Genomic DNA, 12,400 nt, shown 5'->3' with positions numbered 1-12,400 from the left:
CATAAGTCTTGCCGAAAAGTTGGGAGAACCCTGGTCTATATAGTGCTGCTGAGCACCACTCAAGTCCGACAGAACTGTAATCGGTAGTACGCGGGGCATCTAATGCCACGGGCAGTCTAACCGCGGTTAAGCTTAACAGTGGTTAGAGAACTGAAATTATCGCGAATCGCAGCTCGCCGATGTCACACGGCTGTCCTCGGTTCTTGGTTAGCGCAGCCAATGGCCGCTTGGGTGGAACAAACTAAGTGAGAAGATCATCGGCAGAGCGAGGCTACATTTTCAGATATCTTTGTTATTTACAACGCAGTATCTAGAGTGCCGTTCGACAGTGCCACCCGTTGATAGCACTGCCTCAATCATCATACGCCACCGCGCCTCCCACAAGCCGTCCGCGCCAAGCAAACACGTTGCTGGCGGTTTAGCATTGCTAAGCACGAAGTACTTTGCGAAAGCACAGTTTTTCGCAGGTGGACACCACCGCAGCTTACCTGAAAGCACGATTGAGGTGTCCGCTGACACAGGGTGCCAGTTATGCGCGTGTTCAACTTTTGCATCGTCAATGAAAATTCACCTAGTGCACACCGGCGGCCTATGCTCCAGTACCAGGTTTGTGCATCAATGTTGCCAACGTCAACGCGTATTCCTCAAGTGCTGTGTATCTGCCGCAACGTGTTCCACACCAACGCATGCAACGCACATCTCTCCGCCACCAGATAGCTCAAAGCGCGAATAAGTTTGACAGTAGTATTTGCGATGAACAACACCACGTGCAATGCACTGCGCAAGAGGGTGTTGCAGTTCAACACGAGGTGTGTGCGGTCGAATCACCGCGATCGTCGAAATCTTTGTTTCGTGGGCAGTGCGCTTTCTTGTGGGGAGTATATGCTGCCCTATAGAAGAGCAGCCTAGCTGTCTCCCCTGACAAGATGCATGTGTGTGCCTCCCAGAGTATTGATGTAAGGGAAGGTGGGGACGTGCAGGGGTATGGTGGGACCGTATTACACAGCCTGGTATTTTGAGGCATACGCACTCAGATTTTTCTTTTCCGCACTATATCCATGCAATAAAGAAAAAACGCTGCGGCGATAGCCTATAGGGCTCTCGCGCTGCGGCCTGCGAAGCTTACCTGTCCGCTCAACCGTGGGTTTGACTCTCAGTCAGGGATATTTATTTGATTTATTTTATTTGTTACTTTCCCTTGGCACAAACCCGCAAACACCGCAAACGTGCAAACATACCAAGATCTTGCTCAGGGTTGACCCATCGAAATAGTACCTTCGCACTCAAAGGGTTGTCCCAATAAATAATAAGCCCTGGGATAAAAGAATGTCAAAAAGGAATTCTTCTTAAGGACGGCTGACCCGTATCGAGAAGCTGGTTGCAGTGAGAACTGCGATACTAGCAAGTTTCTCCTCACAGCTGCATGGTATGGCTGCCAAAGGCGCGCCGCGGCTCGCCAGGTCTGCTTGTGCGCTAGCGCCCCTGCTACGGCGTCGCTGGAATAGACCACATCTTTATTTTAGTACGAGACAGTGGGGCTGACAGCAGACGTTTTTAGCATACCGGAGACGTGCTACCGGAGACATATACCGGTTTACCAGACCCCTCTTGCGCACGCGCAGTGGCCCCCCTCATCCCAACAATGTCCCTGCGCATGCGCAAGAGGGGTCCGGTAAACCGGTATACATCTCCGATAGTACGTCTCTGGTACGCTAAAAACGGCTACTAAAACTATGCCATGAGTAGAACGTTTGCTATCGCGCTAACGAATTGCAAAGCGATGTCCGCTGTAGCTTCCATATGAAACCAATTATGCCTAGCGACGACTAGAGAGTAGCGCACTGCCAGAGCGTCGTCGTCCGCCACGCTCGCGGGTTGCACCACTGAGGTAAGCTCGCGGCATCCGGCACTGCGAATGTTGGGAACTTGTCGTCTGCTCTCATGATGCGGTAAGGAGCGGTCATTTTTCGACGTTAGGGCGATAGAATGCGCAGCCTGAGCACCGTGGTACGGTGCTGCAGTGCTCTTTTGCGGCCCCGTCGGTCGGTCTCGAAGGATGTGTAAAAGCGCCATATATGACGGCACTATAGACACTGCCTATTTTAATGTGTCGCTCTTAAAAGGTGATTTGGTGTGAAGAATGTACGTTGTTGATACGGGCCAGCTGTTACTAGGACGCCGACGAGCACTTTCCTTCCGAAGAGGCCGCCATTCGGTTAGAGACGCAAACCAACGTCGTCAAGCTCAGTTCTCGATAACCGTGGTTAGCGGTGTACTCGCAGTTTGGTCCGCAGTGTGAACAGCAGTAACCACGGGTAGCGAAAACCACGGTCATCGTAATCGCAGTTAAGCGTGCTATTTTCAGAAGGGTATAAGAGAGGTTAGGTCATTTGAAACGCCTCTTTAAATGTTCCCCTCGGAGGCGACGGCTCAGCGAAGAGAGATACCATGGTCTGCAACGATTTTCTTTTCGCCAAATAATGTAGCATAACCCGCTCGAATGACCATCCGCTATTCTTGTTTAAAAGACTCTGATAAACTATCACTGGCACAAAATTTCTCTCTCCGTTTTCTGTTGAACTTTCAGCGAACGTCTCTGTTGTCTGCTTTGATTGTTTTACCGTGTACAGCTGCACCATCCGCGTTCTTTCTTGGCTGGCACTTAAATATGTGCGCTGAAACTGCTGCGTTTGTTTCGCCTTTTGTCAAAGGTAACCAGGCAACGGCGTTTGCTTCTGAGACGTATTGTGGAGCATGCAGTTACGGCACCCCTAAATACCAAACGATCTCCAGAGGTGAAGACAAGGGTTTTTCGTTCGTAACGTAGATTTGTAACTGAAGTTTGTCATAAGCGCTCATATACACGCATCAGAAAAAAACCGCGTTGCCTAATTGTACTTTCGGCAAAGGTGTTACATAAAACTGTGGAAATGCACTCTCCGGACTGAAGGGCTAGCCATTTCTGTTAGAGCCTTTTCAATTGATCTCCTCCAGTGTTTCCAGCCTTTCTGTCTCAAGTTGGGTTTTATGCCTTTATTCCACTTCTAAATATATTTGAGTTTCTTTGACGATGTGTGGAACTCGCCACATCACGTTGGATTGAAATTAGCTTGAAATCATTAGCTCATTAGCTCTTGCTTTACTCATTAGCTAATGAGAAACCGTCTACCTAATGAGGAAACCCTAATTAGCTTGAAATCAACTTTCTGTCGGGCGTATTAGATTCGCCTGACTTAATTTTATTCCATTAAGACGGAATTTTTCTCTTTGTTCTCAACTGACTTCATCGTTTGTGGAACATTTGGTAAGAATGGAGACAAATGATGGCAGCATATAGGGCTTAGACATACCTCCTCGTCCAGTGGCGCAGGCGATAGTGACCCAGGACATAAGAATGGACCACAGGATCCGGTCGAAGAACGCCAGAGATAACTTCCCAAACTCAGTAGTCGGGTCTTTGACTTGGTACCAGGGTACCTTAATGAAGATGCAGAAGAGCCCACAGGCTATTGCGAACAACCAGGCCGCGAACTGGCATGCCTGAAAACAGAGAGTTTTAGATCAAAATGAAATGCAAACGATCATTGTAAAACGTGTGGTCGCGGAAAATTTGTGTATAAATGTTTACAGAAGGTGGCACAAGAGACGTCGGAAGTACACAGTTTCAGCGACCGCAAGCAAAGGGGCCGATTCAGCAGGAATGCCCTTTAAATTTACATAAGGAGTGGTCTCTACTCATTTTAAGGAGAGAATTTCATTGCGGCCACATTTTGAGTATGAAACTGAAGATGTTGTTTGCGTAAAGAAGGAAAAACCTTAATTCTTCAAGAGAATCTTACCAAACATTTCTGTACAAAATAATTTTTGAACGGAAAGAAGAGTTTATCAGCGCAATTTTTTCATAGATTGTAAGATTTCACTATAGCAATCAATATATCCGCAGTTCTCCCTTCGGCAGTATTGACTTTTTTTGCTATCGTCAAAAGTGTTAGCCTCTGGCTTTCTATGGCAGTCTTAACTGCTTGATGCGAGCGATGGAAAAACTATAAAAGAAAGATTTTGTTATATATTGGAAGAGTGGACCATTACCTTGAATATTTCGCTAGCAATACATTACGGTTTTCGAATATTCAAAATTTTGTCCATGAATGTTGGACATGAAACCCATGCTGGAGCTGAAGTCCCTTAGCTGCTCTTCCAGCTACAGAAAGAATCGGTTTCCTCTGCTTTAAATGAATGTCACACTGAACTCTCTGACGCGCTACCAGAGCAAGCTAACTCACGGACGGTCCCTTGGCCGGAGACTTGGAAGGCTGTACAGGCAAAGCTGGAGCTCCTTCGTTTCTTGCTCAACACGTTCGTGAGCTGGTGGTCGTGATTAGGCTCCCTACTTACGTGCTTATTGCCAGGTGTGTCAGAGAAGCCCACCATTAGTCCTTAAAATTTTGCTTTTTGCTTTAAAGAGCAGCTGTGTGTGTCATAGTGAGGCCTGCATGTATGTGAAAGGACTCCGAGTTAGCATTATAGATTACGGTTATATGCGGTACCATACTGAAAACCACCAACCAACTTGCTGAATGTTAATGAGGAGGCGGGCTTCAACTAAAAAACAGAATGTTGAGGAGTGGGCCAAATGAGGCGAACAATTCGCTCGGGAATCTTGGATGCCGACAAAGCAACTTTTCCCCGAAAATAAACAATGGGCGAGCTTTCACCTTTGAAATCTTTTTCTCCTTAAATATTCCGACGAAGAAATATGTCATACAGCCGACGAAGTAGCACACGGCGTGGTAGAATGGGTAGAAGTAGTAGTGGAAACCAGTCCTGAGGAATGTCCTGCGGAAAAGAAAAACGAAACATAAAGAAGTATTGGTGTCTCTCTTAACTGTTCATTAAATGGGCGGATCTGTATCCCCTTCAGTCACTGTTAATAAACAATGTTAGTAATTTTTCAAGTTTTCAGATTCTACAATATGCATGCATAGACGGCATACATGCTCCTTGATGGGTTATATTAAATTTCTGCCGAGTCCTGGTACCTCCATATTTCAACCCTACACAGTGGAAGTCAGTATATAGCATGTGTATTATGGCAGGTACGGAGCTGTCATGTATAGAATTTTCGATAAGGCCGCTATGGACGAGGGTGGCTATGATGAGCACTCAGCAGACTAGGCAACAAGGAGCATATATAATGCCAAAATATATACCACCAAAATGCCACCATAAACATAAAAGTAGAAGGTTGGACGGCCGCCGCCATAGTTCAATTCCTAGAGCACCGTAAGAGACATACGGCGGTCGTCGGTACGTATCGCATTGGCGGCATATTTTTTTCCTCGGCTTACTAATCATTTTACTCCGCAGCATAAAATGAATACACTACTAATTTGTCATTGACCAAAACGAGAAATTAAAGAACACAATTCTTTCACGCTTTCTTCAATTTCAGTGACTTATGGCTTCCTTCATATCCTAACGAGTCCCTCATTCCCCTAGCCTTCTCGACTGAATAGGGTCAGTAAGGCCTTGGTTCTGCCAGTATTGATGCCCTAGATAGCATATGATGGTTCTCGCGCGGATACCGCCTTCGCCGTTTGATCACCTTCAATGTGGCACTTGCGTTAGTTCAATACGTGCTGTTTCCACCGCTCTGAATCAGGGTGGCCCTGGTTAAATCCCTCATTATTAAGTTATACGCAACAGAAATACCGCATTCCCAGCCTCCTACGTTTTCTGTGCTTCGTCATCAGCGCCGACATCAAATGATGCCGACCGTCACGCCTAGGCAGTCTTGAAACCCCTCAAAAATCTAAAAGCAGCGCCCTCTCTTCTCAGCGCCCCCTGCTCAACAGTCACCCTCTCCCCTTGAAACCGCGGCTCCCCCTACACGGTTCTGAACAAAAAAAGCACTTTTTAGAGCACGGCTACCGTTACACGGCTGCCGTTGAGCCCACAACCTGTGTTTGGCTTCAGCTAAGCTATTACAGCCTTCGCTATAAAAACAGTTTTCCTGTGACTGTTCGCTACCTTAGTTAGCATTTCTTATGCAAAGGCTGCTTATCAGCCGATTTCTACTAGATTACTCGATACACTGTCGCTCTGTACGCAGTGCTACGCGTATGCTATAGTGCGATAGCATTGGGATATTAATTTGGTTTTGGGTGCATAATGAACTTGTTTATGCTTTCCACGCAAGAGAGCTTCAAAACAGAAGAAATTTTCGCCCACGACTTCTGAAAATGTTAAGATAACAGAAAGGTATTAGCCTGAAGTGAAAGTACGCCAAGTGGCAGTGCGAATTTCTTTAACTACAAGTGTCTCTGTTTATGTAGCGCAGCATAGATTCTAGCATTTCGTTCGTGCTAAACCGTCATTTTTTGCCTGTTTCATTCGTACTAGATTTCACTAATCGGCGGTTATTATTGTTACCGTGTGTCCATCTTGCATGCATGCGGAATCTCCGCGACTATTTCGTTATTTTCCAGACAGAATTCGCTATTGTACACTTTCATCTAGAAACCCTCAGTGAAATTAGTAGTCGCCACCGCCGTCCTGTGTTCATTTACTAGTGCGAAACAATTACTTCAGCGGTACCAATCCCGAGCAAGAATCTTGTCTGGTGTTGTCCCGTGCTCCGAGTGACGTTGCGAAAGCTGCAGCCAATGGGTAGAAGCTCGGGTGAGTTCGGAGGAGCGTCGCGCCAGCTGTCGCCCATGGGAGACAGGTGGCAGTTAAATTATTGATTGGTCGCGAGAGGTTGCTCGGGAAGAGAAACGTCGGTCGTACAATCCCTACCGGTGGCTGTCAGAGAAACAGCCACCTGCCAGAGCAGTGGCTCATCGCTTAACCGCTGCGCCACTGAGATGGTAGTGGTACGAGGACTCACCGCGATCTATGAATGTTAAGTAAAGAATAACCTGTTTAGCATATATGGATATTAACCCAATAAAGCTATCGCGTCACACCCTTAAGGCGGAGCTTAAGTGTCTTCTCTAATTCAATAATGAACACCGGCTTTCGCAGGTCTACTCGGTTTAACTACGCTAAACCCTCATCACGTTAAACCCGTACCACTTTTTTTTCTGTTTCCTGAAATGAAGAAATGCGCGCATGATCGCTCGTCTTGAATAAACGCGAGCATGTACCCTGAAAGTGGAAGTAAACGCCAGGGATTATTAAAATTTTTGATGCTTGTGCTTGCCGTCGGCTGGATATTGTTGCATGTGTATGGTAGAAGGCAACGAATTGACTGCTTTTGTTCCGAGCAGGTCATGTTAGGTAATGAAATTCCCAGCATTTTTTTTTACTCACGTTATTGACTCGGTCAATGGAACGATAAATGGTGTCATCTCGTTGCCGGCCACTTGCCATGTTGCCACGGAACAGCCTACGAAGGACAACAGCACGAAGGCAGCCGCGGCTATCCTTGGACGACTGCAGCGGGGAAAAGAAAAATGAAACAAGATATTTCTCAGCAGCCCGACCTGTGCATCACTCAGGCTGGTAAACTTGGCACTAATATAAAAGAAATTGTGGGTGACTACTGTGCTCTTTACTTGCCAGTGATTTTTATATTGCATTAAAGGTGGGCTGTCCTGCCCTGTGAAACTTGAAGTATCTGCATGTAAGGATCACTATAATAAATTTTTATGCCTATTCTGCTGCTTCTTTCTTCATTTGTTCAGTATGCTTAGTGTTTTACGTGGCGCGCTTTAAAAAAATGACGCAGCTGCTGTTCATGTTAATAAGAAGACAACGCAATTCATTAAGAAAGAGCGGTGAAAAGAGCAAGTTGCCACCGAGACTACGTTTGCCAATGCAGATGGCAGTAAGGCTCCTTCAGAGCCTCTTTAAGCAACCTTGTAGGCTTCTATCGGCTTCCTGTTAACTACGTGATCAATGGTAAAACAAACTTGTTTCTTTTCTTTGAATACAAGTAAAGAAGACGCGAGTCAACTGCTTAGATGAGCAGTTTTGGGGCCTGTTGCCCGCATAATTAACAGCATTTGGTAGTATTTGGCGAGTTATTGAAAACAAAGCTCATATAACTAGAAAAACAGAAAGGTGTGATAGCACTTGAGCTCAAAAAGTACAACATTCGTTCTCCCGGAGAAAAGTATCAAATTAAAGACGGAGACATAAATCGCACGCAAAACTGCTAGTCTGAAGGACTCTAAGGAGGAGGTGAGTACTATGAAAAACAAAAAGAGAACCGTTCGTTGCCGCTATACTAGTTGAAATGCTTAGACGGTAACTCTGATCAAATCACGTACTAATAATTAACCGGCTGTTTACTAATCTACATTCACGATATTTAAAAAGTAATGGTCCAACAATGTCAGCGTGCCTGCAAGAACATAAACACACAATAGAAAAATGGACGTTATTTCAGAGAAATCACTGGCGCAGTGATTAAAAAAAGCATCAAATCAAATGTTTTATGTGCAGATAAAGCCAAAGCCATTTCTGCGAATCCGAAAGATCTTTTGGCAGGTTACAAGTAGTCGGAGCCAAAAATAGCTGCAGAGTGTTTGAAGAGTTTCGCACGCTTCATTGTTCCAAAGAAACTATCAGCGGAAGCAGCACGCTGTCGTCTCAAGGCGACACCATAGGACCTGATTTGGACCACCACCGCGTGTTTCCTGTTTTTCTCTTTGATATTGAGATCAAAGTGAAAGCAGCCCCCCCCCCCCCTTCCTTGCAATCACCATTCTCTCTCGTCACTTCAAAGAGAAACAGGAAAACGGCACGCTTTCAGTCACTTCATTCGCAACGTTAACGAGTAGATTTTTTGCTAATACTGCACCACGGGCTACGCGTCTTCTGTAATGACTGAATTGGGGTATGACTGAAAATAAGCATATAGAAGCTTGTCTTACCTCTTCAGCAGCAACAGAATCGGCAAACTGACAAGGAAGAACTGGAAATCCAGAGACAGGTACCACAAGTGTCCAAAAATTGGCTGTAATCAAAGCATAACGGGGATATGCTGACATCCACTGTGTTCTGGCATTTTCGGGGCGCTTAACTGATTGCTGTTTGGAGAGACGGTCTTACTTTCAACATATATTGAATATATCAGATGCCTAGCATTTCTAACGCGGAGTGCCAAGCAGCAAAGATTGAGGCGCGCTTTTGTAAATCTAAGACGCAACCTTGAAAACCTGTCATACTAATTCAGTGCAAGCTTATTGAGAATGCCACGTGCTGCTTATTCTGGTATTGCCTGTTATTTTGCGGTGCGTGAATGTAATCCAGGAGTGAGAGGTCAAACTTCATAGCGTAGAACGTCACCGGCACTGTATTGATGCTTTTCTGCACTCTACAACAAATCAGTGAAGCCACCGACGCACTCACAGAGGTATTGAGACTGGCTCGAGGAGCTGTGAGGTAAAACATAGGACAAAGCTCAAACTTTGATCTATCTAGCGAATTTATGGAGTTATCTTCCATGCATGCAGCGCTTTCTGATTTCTGCAGCGGCCGGTATAGATTATACGTCCCCGTACATAGAGGCAAACGTACAGTATCTACAGTGACTTCGAAGTCATAGTTTTGGACTTGAAGAAGCAGATACAGCCACTGCCTCTGAAATTCGTCATTGAGCTTGCGGAAGTACGCCTTAGCGTCTGGTCCGGAGGTGATAAGAGGCAGCAAAAACAGGCACATGAGGCAGAAGAACACCGGAACCATGGTTCTGAAAAAAAAATAAATGCACAGTGTAATCAATCGCTGAAGCAGATTCGCGGTTCAAGGTGCTTAAAATCAGAAGTTACAGTCGGCTAATTAAGGCTCGAAGTGTGAAGGGAAAATGAACGCTGCTGTCTCAGTGTCCAGTTTCCGCTTTGTGCTATGTGCCTAACAGGTCTGCCTTGTCAGTTCGGGCCCTGAAACTCATTTTGCTAAACCACATCAACGGCGGAAATATTTTTTAATTGAATAAATCTTCGTATCAATACTACTGGTTGTTTGATAGAAAATAAAACAAAGATCAGTAATCGCGGTCACACTAATCGCCTGAGTGCACGATGGGAATCTCAAATATCCCACTACCGAAAAAGCGTCTTGGAGAGCTAAAGGCGCAGTGGCGCATATTACATGCAAGGGAAGAACTATGAAGTGGATGAGGAGCAGATGAGCAGGGACACATGGGTGGTAACGGTAGAAAAATTGCGATGGGATTCTCCAAGACTCGTTGCAGGCAATGCGTTTAGACGAAAGAATAGCCAGTCCTTAATGCTGACTTTATGAAATGCTGCGTCGAGACGGGGACCCTCTGGAGAGCGCACATGCCTGTCAAACTTCTACAACCGCTGTTGGAGCCACCTATAGCTGCTCAGCAAGGGGCAGGTCCATCTGGCGCCCTCGCAGGCACTGGAGATAGACGTGAAACACAGCAAGGAAGAGCCACGCGATGTAGGGTACGGCTGTACCACTGCCTCAATTTTACCGAGAATCAGGGTCCGTATTCCGAGTATGGGTCATAATAAAAGCGTCATAATCTGCCGCAGTGGCTACACCTCATTTTTCAAAACGCCGGAAGCGGATGTGGTGGTCCGGATGCAGCAAAAAGGGTTGAAGAAATCGGACGGTGAAGTCAGACACATAGCGTACGCTCCTCTACAGCAGATGCTCAAGGACAGCCAACATGGCGGCACACTCTGAAGCCGAGCGTCTCGCTTCGAAGTGAACTCGTCGGTATTACTGTGTTTTTCGGCGCGTGAACAGGCTATAAACAGGTTACGGGACTCTCGCTTCGTCTTATCTTGCCTATAGCAAATTGGATGGACGATAAATTTGGCCTGCTTTTTATTTGGTTGGATAATTCTGTAGCTCCTAGGCCTACCGAGCAGCGGTTTGTTGCAGAAATTGTTCTCTTCATTCAAACCGAATGGTGCCACTATCACCGGAGTTATCGCGTCTGCGTAGGTTATATGATGTAACATAAAGCATAATGACCCTCGAAATAGTTGCGTTTACTTCGCGCAAACGTGCATTACCCATTCTAGAACTCTGTATTAGCTGTTTAAGCATCTTGCATCATGATCGTGTGTAATGCCTGCCAGCGTGAAACCGCTCATGTGCACGGATGGTCACTCGACAGTGACGCGCTGCTACACCGACGCGTTTGACATGCCAGAGGTGGTTTTTCGGCGTCCCTTACTGTTCTCGGTAGCCGCGGTGGTGTGGCTCTGTATTTTGCTCAGGAGTTAGGTTGCAAGTTGGTTTTCATGCGCCAGTGTAGGCATGCCGGCGCCTTGCATCATGGCGAACTTATGAAAATTTGGTCTGCGAAGTCTCCCAGCGCATTTATGAAGAGAAATACAGCAAATTCTTTTTTTAGCTGACCCCTTTTATTTGTTGACGGCAGAAAATTAAAAACCTATATGCGGCATTTCGCGGCTCTTGCAGTACATGCATAAAAGGAATGAAAAACGGAAATTACCCTCTGCACAACTGTCCGATAACAGCGACCACTTACGTTCAGCTATGTTGCAGACGGCAATTCGTCACGGCATCTTGGTTCAGCACAACACGGAGCGCGCATTGCGCAGTGAGTGAGTGCATGCTACAAATTTTCTTCTCCGTTCCCTTTTACCCTCAAGGTAAATCTAAAACGCCATGTTATGCGAGCAAGATAGCTGTCTTTTATTTACCGTAGGCTATCGACGGCTGTAGCGGCTGCCTTCTGTTACTGAAAAGGTATGCGTATTGCGTACAATATTTTCTTCTTTAAGCACACCTCCGACTTTTACGGTGCAGAAAAGAGTATCTGAACTATTGTTTCTGTTCGCCGAAGTCTACTGGGCAAATAAAGCTGCTTTCATATTACCCCTTTACGGTGGAATCCGATGGGCAGCTAAACTTGTGGCTGAATGTTTCTGCTCTCGCATTGGTCTCGTTCCATATGTCGGCAAAGAGCAAAAGCGCCGCTGGACGTTTCCCTGTGGCAACCGCAACGCAGTGATATCCTGCCGCCACTCACAGTCGCAACTGAACCGATATCCGCTTCCGGCGTTTTGACCAATCAGGTGCGGCCGCTGTGGCAGATTATGACCCTTTTTATTATTACACAAACTCCGAATGCGGCCCCAGGTTATGAACTTATCTGTTGGAGAGGTGGCGGGTAAGGGAGTGGCCAAGTAGACATTCGTATTGTGTGGTCTGTGGAGTTTAACCACCCAAAGATGCATATGGACTATGTTTCGGGTACATTTGGACTCCTTTTGGGTACAACGTTCTATATATTAAGAGCGCAAGGCTTTAAAGGGGCGCTGATGACAACTCGAGGCAATTTTTGTTCTATGAAAAAATAGATGCTATGGGTCTTTCTGGCGATGTAGATGCTTGTCCGTCAGTCAAAGAAAGACGCATTAATCGCTAAGAAAAGTGGTAA

At 46.0% G+C, this 12,400-nt stretch overlaps 1 protein-coding gene across 1 annotated transcript in view; it reads right to left on the bottom strand.

Annotated features, from left to right (window-relative positions):
• The window catches only part of LOC144111964 (nose resistant to fluoxetine protein 6-like), a 52,529-nt gene that overhangs the window by 13,330 nt on the left and 26,799 nt on the right, over nt 1-12,400 (bottom strand). Inside the window, exons 9-13 of the mRNA XM_077645056.1 lie at nt 9,529-9,700; nt 8,883-8,965; nt 7,315-7,437; nt 4,716-4,836; nt 3,351-3,540 (exon numbers count right to left, since the gene is read on the bottom strand). Coding sequence (XP_077501182.1) covers nt 3,351-3,540; nt 4,716-4,836; nt 7,315-7,437; nt 8,883-8,965; nt 9,529-9,700 — 689 coding nt within the window. The remainder of the gene's footprint in view (nt 1-3,350; nt 3,541-4,715; nt 4,837-7,314; nt 7,438-8,882; nt 8,966-9,528; nt 9,701-12,400) is intronic.

The sequence above is a fragment of the Amblyomma americanum genome, unplaced genomic scaffold (assembly GCF_052857255.1).
Source record: "Amblyomma americanum isolate KBUSLIRL-KWMA unplaced genomic scaffold, ASM5285725v1 scaffold_19, whole genome shotgun sequence".
Classification (NCBI taxonomy): Eukaryota; Metazoa; Arthropoda; class Arachnida; order Ixodida; family Ixodidae; genus Amblyomma; species Amblyomma americanum.
Note: the sequence above shows the minus strand (reverse complement) of the source record. Positions and strands in the feature narration are given on the sequence as shown.